Genomic DNA, 14,410 nt, shown 5'->3' with positions numbered 1-14,410 from the left:
AGCTAAAATCTCCCCTAGAGGTATAATGCTAGAGGAAATGTCCCATGATGAAAGTTATACAATGGAATTATGTGATCCAGTGAAAGACTGACGTTTTCTAATGCCATAGTGACCAGCACTTCCCTTCTTCCTAACCCCACAGTCAATGGGGCTTTTACGATTCATGAATAGGTACTGATAATACACAGAGAACTGGGAGATAAGAGGCTAAAAGAAACATATCAAGCAGTTCTGATAACATCATAGTAACCCACAGCTGCAAAGCTACTGCACTGTAATGTGTGTGCATATTGGGTGAGGTATTGCAGGAGTTCTTTTAATACAGACTCTCTTTCTGGGTGACCACTTTTCACAATGTAGTAGTAGGTTCGTGCACGGATGTTTTGTGATGGCAACATAACACTTACTCATAATCTGTATTTTTAGATTTTTGTGGTTTATTTCTTGAAATCACATACAACTGTTTTTTGTTAAAATCATATACAAAACATCCATTTGTTCCCTATGCATGCTTATTTTTTGTATGCATTTCCTGTTTCATGTGGGGGGGGGGTAACTCTCACTCTGAACAGCTCATTTTGATGCAACAGAAATGTGACATCAGAAGTAACTCAACCAATCATACAGTTGACTTTCATTTGGATACTGCAGTCTTATTACAATGCTGCACACATCACTCTGTGGTTTTTAAAAGTAGTATTTTGTGACCATGACCTCACAGCCATGAAAGTACCATTCTCTGTTTTTACTATGGCTATGAAACATGACTATTAGCTAGCAGTGAGATTTTTTACTGTATTTGTTAAATCGCTTTTGCATACCTGTTTAGATCATATTGCACGTTCTGGGTCAGGTCTACGTTGAGCAGTATGAAGTCATGCACATGGCACCTGGAGAATGGAGGTTTTGATCCCCTGGAATTCAACTTGCTGTTCCATTTCTGAATACCCAGTATTGCATAATGAACAATTTTTGGTGTGGCTTCAATGTGCTGTAGAACACTCTTCAAAGACACATTCTTATTGGTACTCCCTGGCTCCATGGACGGGCTATGAAATGTAATCATGTATCACATATGTGTTTTAGATCTCTGCTACTATATTATTGTGTAATGTTTAGATCAGGATCCTTTTTTGCTAGGTGCTGTACAAATACATAACTGTGTATTCATGGACACACATGGAACATTTACATTATTATAAATAGCTAATTAAGTGCCACCCCCACCTCTACCCCTCAATCCAGTCATCATAAGCATACAGACTTTCCAGGAGTGGTGGGTATTACTGGTGAGATATATGGAGAGGCAGAAGGAAGTAGCCTTATGAATCAATTCAGGAAAGGCATTTCCTAAATAAGGTGCAGTGTGGGAGAAGAAGGTAAAAAGAATTGAGTGACATGGCATAATGTCTTCTAGAAAATTAAGAATCCCAAAATAAAGAATTTTAACTGAGAAACAACAACAACAACAAAAAACAACCCAGAATAATCAAGCTGATAAAAACAACCAACCAAAATGTTCTTTCCCACTGGCAAGTCAATTGGTAGAAAGGTTTGGGTAAACTCTATGTCAAAAACTAATCAGTTTTACAAGAGAGCAGAGAAAGTGATCGAGTCAATCACAACACTAGCTGATGGACAGGAAACACTAATTGAGATGAGATAATTGGAGACAAAATGACATACAACTGTTAATTTTGAAGCTATCTGTAATGTCATGCACAAAATAGTAACAGCTTTGAATCATGACTAAGGTATGTCTACACTGCAATCAGAGGTGTGACTGCAGCATCTGTGACATTCCTGAGCTAACTTTAACCTTCTTAGCTCAAATAACAACCGCAGTGAAGCTGTGGTAGCCTGGATTAGCTGCTTGAGTACATGCCTGGGGTCCAGGGCGGGCTTGTACAGTCTGTGCTGCTGTGGCTTCACTGCTATTGTTATCTGAGCTAGCTAGACCAAAACTAATTCGGGTATGTCTACATGTGCTGCAGTCACATCTCTGATTGCAGTGTAGACATATCCTAAGTGATAAGCAGAGTATAATTTTGAGATTCTGCTTTGACTCTTTTAAGTAGCCAATTTTTTAGTTATCACCAATTGCTAGAGATGGGCTCAAGCTGCAAAGTGTGCATCCAGATTAGAATATTGCAAAAGTTTGGGGTGGGCTGTGGCTTTGGCTGGGACCCATCTGACTGTCCCATTGTTTGTGAAAAGCTAATTTACCTGGACTGTTCTTGGACACTGTGAATGTTCCATAAGACACAAGAGTCATCCATGACAACAATGAACGGCCAGACACACTGACGTTTGACTCCTAGTTCTTCCAAGCGGTTTCTCTCTAGTTCTAGATTGTGGTAGGAAAGTTCCTTAATAAGGAATCTGGCAGCACCTGCGAGAATACATGGCACAGAACAACTTCTGTAGGACACTAATGAGAACTTTACTGCAGCTTCTGTTTTCATACAAAAAAGATATAATATTAAAAAAGAAAGCCACCAATATTATACAGCACAGCACCTTGAAAGTTACAAGGTAAGAAACATGTCTTACCACGTATACATTTTCAAATGTATTTGCCAATCCAGGCCCACCCAGGAGGGGTAAGTGGCATCTTCAAATATTATTTATTAGTACCAATAATGTGTTTGGCACTGCACAATCTACAAAAAGAAAGACTATACACTCTTTGGGATAGGAAATATGTAAAAGACAGATACAGAGAAGGTAGAACACACTGGAAAACCAGAGAGGATGATATAGTCTTGTTGATTTTTCTATTTTTATTACACCTGTGGACATCAAGAAAAATGGGGCATTTTAAGAGTACTTTGAACCAAGAGAGGACAGTGGCTTGACCACAGGCAGCGTGTGAGTCTTCAGTTTGGGGAGGCTTACACACGAGCGCCGGAAGCCCCCACTCCACCTCTTCTCCTGAGGCCCGCCCTCACGCCACCTCTTCCCGCCCCCTGTTCTGCCCCCTCCCCAAAGCCCCCTGCCCACCGCTTGCTCCTCTCTGCTTCTTCCTCCAAGCTCCCCCCCCACCCAGTGCTCACTCCTCTGTGCCTCTTCCTCCGAGGCCCCCCCGGCACCTGCTCCTCTGCACCACTTCCCCCGAGGCCCACCCACTCCTCTCCACGGTGGGCCTCGGGGCAAGAGGCAGAACAGGAGCGGAGCCACGGTCTGGGCACCTGTGGCTCCCCCACTTCTAGGGAGCTTCATTTCCAGTGCTCCAAAGGCAGAGAGCCAGCAGGCCTCCAAAGGGAGGTGACCCGCATCGCATCCATGGCATTTGCCCACCTGCATGACCAGCCTTTTTTTGGGTAGCCTGCCCCAGCCTCTTATACATGCCACCCATGGACTTCACCTCGTGTGAGTTGAGGAAACTCAATCTCTTGTGGGAAGAGTTTAACCTCTAATAGGACTGGACCCAAAGTTCAACTACAATTGACTTTCCTGAACCTACAGCTGCAGTTTCATCTTGTTAAATAGTGACATCCCTTGTAAAGTGACTGGACTAGACATTCAGGCTGCAGTGCTGAGAAAAATGAATGCAATTTGCCTACAAATCAGCAGTTCTCAAACTGTGATCTTTCCAAAAGCTGTTGATTAATAGGAAACTGAATCACTGGTGGAACAGGAGCTGCTGGCAGGTTAAGAATGACCACGTGAGAAGGCAACTGGACAGATGGTTCTGTGGAGTATGGAAGGAAGATGACTGAGCAGCAGGAAAACATGCAGGGACAAAGAAAAAAACAGGCCACAGGAAAAAATATAAAGACATAGATTGAGAAAGGGACCAGGGAGCACAGAAGCAAGTGCTAGGAGCAAACAGAGAGAGGAGAACAGAGAAGAGTGTGATTGGGGAGAGAAGAAACGAAAAGCGGAAGCAGATAGCTAGATTAACTGTGTTCAAAAAGGATAAAACAATTATCGCATTAAAGGGAGTTAAAAGATATTAAATACTTCACTAATATCCCTTTCTAAACAATCACATGTATGCAACTGCTGTAGTTATCACATGTTTTATGTGATCATGACCAGGAGAGGCAGGTGTTGAGCTCTCAGTTAGAGAAACCCTGCTTTCAACCTAACACATTGTTAGTGCCTCTTACCGACTCCAGCATTGTTGAACATGCCTGGCAGGACCAGCATGATGTGGTTGGGCCAGTATTTACGGTACAGTGGCATTTCATACTCCTTGACCACTAGCAGGTGAAGGTGACTGATGCCTTCCATAGCATGGTAAAGGTTCAAGAGGCCATGCTCATGGCGGCCGCTTGAAGGAGTGAAGATAGGACTCTTTACCGCATTCAAATTCTGCTGAAAGATCAAACAGGAAATAGTTAAACTCTAGAAAGATTAGTATGTTAGCCGGTTGGTCCCGATTGACTCTTTCCATCAGAAAGAACACAATAGCCCAAGTAAAAATTATTTATTATTATTATTTATTGTAGCACCTACGACATGCTAGTTGCTGTCAAGTTAGTCAAGAAGGGATGGTCCTTGCCCCAGGAAGCTCACAGTCTCAGGAGAGTCCAACACAAAGGTCATGAGAAGACATCAGACAAATAGGGATTTTTTTCATACAAGCCAACTAGATTCATGGTAGGCAGCCAGAAAGAGGATGCAAGAGGCATACACCCACCTTGTCCGACACAAGAGGGAGACGCATGCTTTCCAGGTGTTTTCCCTGCTTGCTGAAGACAAAGTGGTTCTCCTTGGACTTGGGGATTATAAAATGAAGCTGAACCTCTTCTCCTAACATTGAGGAGGAGAACGTAAATGCATGCAGGGTGGAGTCAGTCATCTGTATTCAAGGGAATTGCAGGAGAAAACAGTCAACACACTAATCAGATAAGGAGGCCACACACCAACACAAACATGTGGCACGGCAATTTCAATTGCATTTTGAAATGATGGAAGCAGCTGGAAATGAATGGCAAATATATTTTCCTTTGGCAACTGAAGGTGGCTTTGTTATAGTCACAGTTTCCCCTTATCCAGCAGAATTAATTAGGTATGCAGCTTGTCAGTCTAATAATATAATCACCTTCCTGTGGCCCAGTTGTGCTCCTGCAGAAGTCAGTGTTAGAAATTACTCACAAATGTACACAGAGCACTGGAAAATGAGTCAGGAAACAACCTACCCTATCAAAGTCTGTTCAGGACATTAAAAATATATACACACATACATATATGAGAGAGAGAGAGAGAGAGAGAGAGAGAGAGAGAGAGAATGCCACAGGCCTATACACGCTTCTTATAAACATACAACCTACAGAAACATGTTTCTATCACGAAGTATGTAAAAGGCCAAGCTCTCCGAAAATCTTTGGAACTCACATTACACAGGTATGTAAAATAGATTACCTTTAAATTACTGCCAGTTTCACAATATGACACTTCAGAAAATCACAACAGCTCAGTACTGTAAACACCCCAGCAGAACACATTATAATTTATACACAATATATCCACGTATTCCAAGCTAGTCAGGGTGCAGTCAATGGAGCCCTTCCTACCTTAATCAACTAGAAATTATGAACTAAATCAGTCTGCCTACAAGTTGTCTGAAAAGCAAAGGAGTAAACCTAAAAGCACTTTCTGCAGATAAAGCTTGGTGACCTTCTTCCATTTTAAATTGTGCCTCCCTGTTTAGCAATTGATGGCTTTAACTCATTCCTTAAACTGTTCGTCAGAACTGCTACAATAAAATGGTGATCATCAGCATGAGTTAATATCCTTTCCATTCTTCATTTTAAATTCTTCATAAGTGTTTCACTTTCTCTTGCGTTTCACTCAGCAAAGCATTTGAACATTTATACAACTTTAAGTATGGGCTTAAGTATCTCTGAAGTCCATGGGACTTAACCCAGGCTTAAATGTTTAATCATGTGCATGCAGTTTAAGCACATACTTAAGTGCTTTGCCAAATCAGGGCCAAAGAGAGGCCAGCTGAATGACTTCTCTTTATTGTGTGCCTAGTTTTGTGTGTCATTATCACAACTATATGTGCAATTCAGGCATGCACAAACTGGTATTTAGGTGCATGAATATTATTTGCATAAGCAAATACCTGACTGAGCATACAGCTGTTTTGACTGCAGGCACACAGCAGGTGCCATGGCTCAGGTAAGTTAAACATGCATGTAGACATTTTGTTGTATTAATAATGTTTTTTCCATTCTCATGCTTTATTCCTACTGTTATGATTAAACAATATTTTGTTTTGAAAAGGCTGTCTGGTCACTCTATTCACTATGGTATTCACAGACTCCCAAAGGGAAGAACTGTAAGTGCCAAGCCCAGATGCATCTGCTGAATAACTTCAGTTGATCCACAGGGGGCTGTAAGCCCAGGGCCTGATCTGAAAGTAGGAGAATCGCATGATTCTTCCCCAGGAAAGGTTAAGACTCAAGCCTCAATACCTGTGGGGCTGCACTCTGAAAGACCACAGAGGGGTTAAAGGTGCAGCTAGTCCCATCACAGACACCAACCTGTGCTGCAGGATTAATATCCATGTACTGATGGCACTGCTCACAGTGGTGAAATGTATTATAAGCTGAATATTTGGTCAACATCATGGACACTGTCTCTCTCTTTCTGGGCTCCTCAACTTTGGTTTCTTTGTTTGCTTCTGTGTACAAAGAAGATAAATGACATGAATTTTAAGACAGCCAACAAACATGCAGATAGAATGTAATTCTGTAACCACTTTAGAGAAAACCTGAGCACATCTATAGTGTTTTGTAGGTTAGGCCTTTCCTGAGCATTATGCCTAGTCAAACCAACGTAAAATCTCTCATTCAAAGCAGGAAAATGGAAAGAACTTTCACTGACCTTGTTTTACTCTTGACAGTTGTTCTGTGTACACTGGACTCATAGAACCATACTTGGTATCATGCACACTCAGGTCAAAAGTTATTTTACTGAAGATTTCAATGTCAGGCCAGTGGTCATTGCTAGACTGGGTGATCTCACTACTTTCTGTAGAACCTGGAATACATTTTGTGAAGCAATGGAAGAGAGTATGTGAAATGTGTTTCTTTGATGTTTCTATATTTGTGCAATTGAACAGGGATTCAAAAATAAAAGAAGTCTCTATGTCAAACATACAAACCAAAACTAAAATATTAACTCAGACTAAGCCATTTTAAAAAATGAAAATTCCTTGGAAACTAAGCAGATCTGAATCTCAGTGTCAAGGCTTCTATTCCTTTCACCCACCAGAATTTCTAAAGTACCCATCCCTATGGCATCTAGGTTTTGAATAACAAAATTAAGAGTGGTATCTGTCCAGGAGATATAGTCAATTCCCCAGCCTCTCTTTGATTTAGTCATCAACTTCTATCTTTCCTTCTCATGTAATCAGGGGATAACCATGCCCCAAAAGCTCCAAACTACTGGGCATTACAATTGTTTTAACTCAAATATACCAGTTTCTGAGCAGAATCAAACCCTACCCTGTTGAGTGGTTAGTAGAGAGCTACACTTTTTGAGTGCTGGTACATTGGTGTTAAGGCTCACACTTCAGGAGACACCCAAGGGGATGTCTCATAACCACAACGCTATTTGTTATTCACCACATAAAGCAATATCCTAAATAGAACTTGTTTCTTTAATAGGTTCATACTTCCCCAGTCTAGTTCCTACAATATGAAAATTAATGGATTTGTGTCACCTGATAGTCAACAGAGTTTCTCATTACCACTTTTTCCTCCAACACAAAACTTGTAAACTCATGGTGTTACCAAATTCCTAGGAGAGGTTATGTATCTAATTTATAACAAAATCCATCAACAATATCAAATTTGTAGAGAAAAAAGCTGCATTATTTAATTGAGCTTGATTGCTAAAAGAAGACAGAAAGACAGAATGAAGGAAAGAAAGAAAAATATTTTAAAAACCAGTAGGTATGGACATAATAGACAGATACTGCCTCTTCATGACTTTGATCTATTTTGCCTTTGCAACGTTGTCCAGTTGTAGCTTTTCTACATAAAGAAGTGTTCAGTCGATCCATTAAAAATTATATCTAGCATAATAAAAGAGAAGAGTGTGTTTAGAGACCTGCTGGAAATCTAGCTACATATTAACATACAAGTTAAAATGACACACCAGTAACATGGCAATGCCAGTTTTAATGTACAGAATGCCTTTATGCTCCCAAAAAAGGTAGTTTTATTTTATGCAGTGTTGTTGTAGCCATGTTGGTCCCAGGATATTAGAGAGATAAGGTAGGTGAGGTAGTACCTTTTATTGAACCAACTTCTGTTGACCTAAAGAAGAGCTCTGTGTAAGCCTGAAAACTTGTCTCGCTCACCAATAGAAGCTGGTCCAATAAAAGATATTACCTCACGCACCAAGTCTCTCTAATTTTCTTTTCACAGAACTGTAGAACTGTGGGACTGGAAGGGACCTCTAGAGGTCCAGTCCCCTACACTCAAGGCAGAACTAAGTATTATATAGACTATCCCTGACAGGTGTTTGTCTACTCTAACCTGCTCTTTAAAATCTCCGATGATGGAAGTTCCACAGCCTCCCTAGGCAATTTATTCCAGTGCTTAACTATCCTGACAGTTAGGAAGTTTTTCCTAATGTCCAGTCTAAACCGCCCTTGCTGCAATTTAAGCCAAATGCTTCTTGTCCTATCCTCAGAGGTTAAAGAGAACAATTTTTCTCCCTCCTCCTTGTAACAACCTTTTATGTACTTGAAAACTTATGTCCCCTCTCAGTTTTCTCTTCTCCAAACTAAACAAACACCATTTTTTCCAATCTTTCCTCATAGGTCATGTTTTCTAGATCTTTAATAATTTTTGTTGCTCTTCTCTGAACTTTTTCCAATTGATCCACATCTTTCCTAAAATGTGGCACACAGAACTGGACACAATACTCCAGCTGAGGCTTAATCAGCATGAAGTAGACTGGAAGAATTACTTCTTGTGTCTTGTTTACAACACTCCTGCTAACACAGTGGTCATGAACTGGTAGATCACGATCTCCAGCCGCTAAAAGTCCAGCAGCGCAGTGGGGTTAAGGCAGGCTCCCTGCCTTCCCCGGCCCCACACTGCTCCCGGAAGCGGACAGCATACCCCTGAGGCCCCTGGGGGAAGGGGGGACGACACGGGCAGGGGTCTCCACACACTGCTCCTGCCTGCAAGCACTGCTCCTGCCTGCAGTTCCCATTGGCCGGGAACAGGGAACTGAATGAGGGAGGAGGGAGCGAGCAACAGAGAGAGGAGGGATGGAGTGAGTGGGGCAGGGCCTCAGGGAAGGGGTGGGGTAGATCCTGGGTTGCACTTAAATTCAAAAAGTGATCTTGTGAATAAAAAGGTTGGAGACCACTGTGATAACACATCCCAGAATCACATTTGCTTTTTTTGCAACAGTGACTGGTATTTATATTGTGATCCACTATGACTCCCAGATCCCTTTCTGAAGTATTCCTTCTTAAGCAGTCATTTCCCATTTTGTGTGTGTGCAACTGATTGTTCCTTCCTAAGTGGAGTACTTTGCATTTGTCCTTGAATTTAATCCTATTTCTCCAGTTTGTCCAGATCATTTTGAATTTTAATCCTATCCTCCAAACTACTTGCAACCCTCCCAGCTTGGTATCATCCGCAAACTTTATAAGTGTACTCTCTATGCCATTATCTAAATCACTGACAAAGATACTGAACAGACCTGACCCAGAACTGATCCCTGAGAGACCCCACTTGATATGCCCTTCTAGCTTGACTGTGAACCACTGATAACTACTCTCTGGGAATAGTTTTCCAACCAGTTATGCACCCACCTTATAGTAGCTCCATTCTATTTTATTAAAGAGAATTTCTGCACATGAGGTACTGAGAACTACTATTTAGTACTTACTGGTATTCATCTCTTCTTCATCATACACATCTACCTCCAGTAATCTGATCAGCATGCGAAAGAGAATCCTAAGGAACTGCAAGTAAGAGCCAGTTTTTCCCACCTGAAGCAACAAAACAAAACAAAACCAAACTCTCAGAAAATCTAGTATTAAAGCTGGGTTACATTTTAGACAGATATGTTTGGGGTTTTTTCCTTCTGTTTTGCTATTCCAGCCCTGGGTCAATTCTGCTAAGACACTGCCAAACAGGAACACATGCCAGCCTATAGCAGTAATACACCATTAACAGTGGGACAAATTCTGCTCTCATTTACACTGGTGCAATCCCACCGACTTCAATGGGATAGCAGGTAACCATTTATCTGTTGGATCTTTTTAAGGTAGCTTTATGCCAGCCATGGTTTGTGAGCAGATATGAAAGCATCTTTTGGAGGATAATTCCAAATGCATGCCCCTGAAAGCAGTCTTGGGACCCATTGCTGCTTGTGTCTTGACATGTACTTTGAAAGACTAGAACAGTGTCCTCAGTTTTTAGCTAACTTTGGCCCTCTTCACCTTCCCTAAAACTCTATACTAACATGACTAGCCAAGATGGGGACAGCTCTCTTACCTGTGGGGGTCCTGTCAGAAGCAGCCGTCGCGGGTGAAAACTCTTAGAGCCTGCAGTTTCGCTCTGATTGTTGTAATCTGCATGGTGTTGCCTGGCTGTGGTCCATTGCCTATAGTACAGAGACTGCTCCTCACCGTTCATGTCTTTGGGAAGCAAAGGTCTCAAAGAGCTCAGCCAAGACACATCGGCATGAGGCAGAAGAGAAGACGAGGAAGGCAAGTGCCCACTTTTCTGTGAGCCAAGGAGACAATAGGCAGCTTTAGACAAGATGACAATGCGTGGCAGTGCTGCATGCAGGGTCTTGCACTCTTTGACAGACTGGCTGGGCCACCGGAATGTCCGGGTTATTGAGGAAGATGATAATTTAGAAGTGGTGCTGCTTGCCATCTGGTTACCCAGAGAGTCACATTCTTGTTTCAAGGTCTCTCCAGCAGTGAATCTTGGATAAGTACCTTCATCGACTGAACTAACTGCCACATTCTGAAAGTTAAGAGTTGCTGGTTGCTTCTGAGATTTGTCTGCAGCACTGGAGGAGCTCACGCCATTTTCAGCTATTGAACCTGGTGGAATGAAGCAGGAAATAAACAAAAAAACCCATTGAAACTGCTTAGCAAATACAACTAAGGAGTGAATGCTGTCTGATGCAACTTTAACACTGCAAATATTTCTATGGTGCCTAGAAATACTCGACCGGTTGAAGTTCATGTAACTCTACTGAAGTCAATAGAATTACAGGGTTATGCATCAGCTGAGGGATCTGGACCTATATACCTTCACCATAACCAAGGGAAAAAACCCTTCTACCAAGTCAAAGGTATCAGTAGCACTGCCTTCAGGGCCGCCCAGAGGATTCAGGGGGCCTGGGGCAAAGTGGGGGAGCTGCGGCGCTTGTATTCGCCTGGCAGAGGTCCCGGTCTTTGGCGGCATTTCGACAGCGGGGGGCCCTTCAGTTGCTCCCCGTCTTCGGCAGCACTGAAGGACCCCCCGCCGCCGAAATGCCGCCGAAAACCTGGACCGCCACCGGGCCAGGGCTCGCGGGGCCTCTACGGGGCCCAGGACAAATTGCCCCACTTGCCCCCCACCTCTGGGCGGCCCTGACTGCCTTCTTAACACCAGAAAACATTCTCTCCTATGGGCCATGCTCACATTTCGGGACTAGAAAAGGCAAGTCAGCCTTAAAGTTAGCATATGTGGGGAAGACTCAATAGTTGGCAAAGGCCCCACTCAACTGACTAAAGGCAGAAAAACAGATAAGGAGGGAGAAGGGCATGGAAGTAGAAGAAGGACACAGGGTAGGGAGGGTTGAGATTTTTGCCATGGGAAAAGTTTCTAAATTTCACCCTGTAAAATGTTCCTCTGGTGTGCCTCTCCTAGCTGGGTTGAGGCCTCTTTCCACACCCAGATACCTCCATAGGGTTGGCCCAGTTCAGGCCTGAGCCTCTTAGTCCTTACAGTGGGCATCACCCTTGCCTACTTTGTTAAGGGTGGGGAAAAGCAAAAGTTCAGACTCAGGACAAGTCCCTCCTGGATTCAACAAAAAGCAAAAAAGGTCAGGGACGCCTCGGTAGCAGCTTTACTGGAGTCTTTACGGCAGGTAGCCAGGTCAGTTTCTCCCTAACCAGGCTTACCTCTGGGTTCACTGGACTCCTCACAGAGCTCAGGGGGATCTCTGGCATGGGAGTTCCTCCTTCTGCTTCAGGAGACACTCCCTTCTCAGGGCTTCCCTTTTTCTGACTGCACCTTCCTCCTTTTAAAGCCTTGTTCCCTACCATGCATGATTGGCAGGGCCAGAGGGGTGAGGTTACTTTAGCACAGAGCCTGCCTAGCCCCTTGTCTGTCAGTGCAGGGTTTACACACAGCAACACATATCCATCATCCAAACTGTAAGAGGGAAGGTTCCCTGTGCCTTGTGCCTATATTCAGGGCCAGCTCTAAATGTTCTGATGCTCTAAACAAACAAATGTCCATCCTTTGTAGCACACATCTATATCCCCACAGTTATTGAACACTGTGCTGTTCCTAATATTTTACACTGGTAATTTTATTTATTTATTTGGATGTTTAAGATCTTCAGATTCCCGAAAACTCAAGGTATAGCGACAAGTAAAATTACATTTAAAATAATCACAATTGGCCCACAAGGCTACATTAACTAAACTTCCCAACCTAGTTCCTTCCCCTCACCCTAGTCAGGGAAAGCCTGGGAGAACACAGAGGGGCCTTTCGGTGTGAAATTTTTTACATGGCATGAGACTTGAAACACTCGGGTATGTAAGATGTTGCAAACCACATCTTTATTTTCTAATCTGAAATCAAATGCAGCTAATCACTGACATTTTACTTGATGCTTCAATGTTTGTGTTCAAATTCTTACAAAATCTGGGTCAAGCATTACGCTCCAGAGCAACTGTAAAAGCAATGACTGACCTGAGGTTCCAGTGACCGCACTGCTGTTACTCTGAGGTCTCTCCAAGTCTATCAACAGTTCATCAGAGTCATTCTCACTAATATTAGCCTTCTCGTGCTCCTTCTCACTCAGGTCAAGAGCTACAATAGACCCTCGAATTGCCTCCTTTGAGACATAGCAGCATGCCAGACCTACTTCTTGCTCTAAGGCAGTGCGAGTTAAATAGCTTGAGTCAATTAGTCGGAGGTCACAGTATTTCAATGACCTAGAAAAACAAACCCAAGAAAGAGGATGTTTTATATTTTCTGGCCTTTAAAGAGTCACTCTCAGTATTAATTTTAAATGGCTTATACAATGTCTATTTGCAATTCCATTAATCACTGGAAATCTAATTAGTTTAAAAACACTCAGCACATGAGCTATGTTCTTTGATGCTTAGTATAGCTGTTCAGTTCATGATACAATGTAGAACCTCCCACTAGTACTTTATCTTTCACAAAGCAACTTTTTCTTTTCACCAAGGAAAAACTTTACCAAAAAGAAAGTCTTCTAAAACAGCATCTTTCATGCAACATTAACAGCAAGATTGTTATTTCCAATCAGCAACTGAAAGTTTTACATTTGTTCTTACAAACATGTTGATTGTTTTTCAGACATTTGTACTGTACAACAGTTCAGATAGTACCTGGGAAAAGTTTCTCCTAGGGTGTCCTTGCCAGTCAGGATAACAATACAAGGCAGGCCTTCTAAATCCTGATAGGTACGAGGGACCCAATCCTCCTGTTCATTTCCCCTCCAAGCCTGCAAAAAGTGAATATTAAATCAAGTCTGGGTTCCATTTTTTAAACTTTAAATTTTAACCCAGTATTGTGGGCCCTTTTTTTGTTCTCTGCACATTATTCATTATATCAACATCCAATGGGGGGGACAATCTAAGGGCAATTGTGAATTTTGCATGGTAGCCAACTGCCAGCCAAGCAATAAACAGAGTTAGTACCGTACACCTGGGTTTGGCATCTGTCAGTGAATCAGCACACCTACAGTTAACGTCTTAGATTTCCTGTTTGAACAGACATAAGCCATCTGAAAGCAGTTTATGGCCAAGGGGAATAATTTCCCCTACTGTTTGAAAAAGGATTAAGAACTACTTCCATTTTTGTTTTACTCTTCTCCTTAAGGGAACAGAAGTACACTAAAAGCAAACTTTTTTTCCCTCCTGCTGATAATGGCCCACCTTAATTGATTAGTCTCGTTATAGCTGGTATGGCAACACCCATTTTTTCATGTTCTCTGTGTATATATATCTTCCTACTGTATTTTCCACTGCATGCATCCGATGAAGTGGGTTTTAGCCCACGAAAACTTATGCCCAAATAAATTTATTCTCTAAGGCGACACAAGTACTCCTGTTCTTTTTACAAACACGACAGTGGCACAGCTGCAACCACTGTACTGCTTTAGCGTGGACACTACCTGTGCTGATGGGAGGCGTAAGTAATCCACCTCTCCAAGATGT

At 42.4% G+C, this 14,410-nt stretch overlaps 1 protein-coding gene across 1 annotated transcript in view; it reads right to left on the bottom strand.

The window, feature by feature from the left end:
• The window catches only part of GREB1L (GREB1 like retinoic acid receptor coactivator), a 237,564-nt gene that overhangs the window by 19,890 nt on the left and 203,264 nt on the right, over positions 1-14,410 (bottom strand). The window contains exons 21-30 of the mRNA XM_024206494.1: positions 13,580-13,695; positions 12,915-13,159; positions 10,488-11,047; positions 9,877-9,979; positions 6,844-6,999; positions 6,501-6,640; positions 4,649-4,810; positions 4,116-4,320; positions 2,227-2,392; positions 822-1,049 (exon numbers count right to left, since the gene is read on the bottom strand). Of these exons, the coding sequence (XP_024062262.1) occupies positions 822-1,049; positions 2,227-2,392; positions 4,116-4,320; positions 4,649-4,810; positions 6,501-6,640; positions 6,844-6,999; positions 9,877-9,979; positions 10,488-11,047; positions 12,915-13,159; positions 13,580-13,695 (2,081 nt within the window). The remainder of the gene's footprint in view (positions 1-821; positions 1,050-2,226; positions 2,393-4,115; positions 4,321-4,648; positions 4,811-6,500; positions 6,641-6,843; positions 7,000-9,876; positions 9,980-10,487; positions 11,048-12,914; positions 13,160-13,579; positions 13,696-14,410) is intronic.

Source organism: Terrapene carolina, unplaced genomic scaffold, assembly GCF_002925995.2.
Source record: "Terrapene carolina triunguis isolate 2854851 unplaced genomic scaffold, T_m_triunguis-2.0 Scaffold58, whole genome shotgun sequence".
Classification (NCBI taxonomy): domain Eukaryota; kingdom Metazoa; phylum Chordata; order Testudines; family Emydidae; genus Terrapene; species Terrapene triunguis.
Note: the sequence above shows the minus strand (reverse complement) of the source record. Positions and strands in the feature narration are given on the sequence as shown.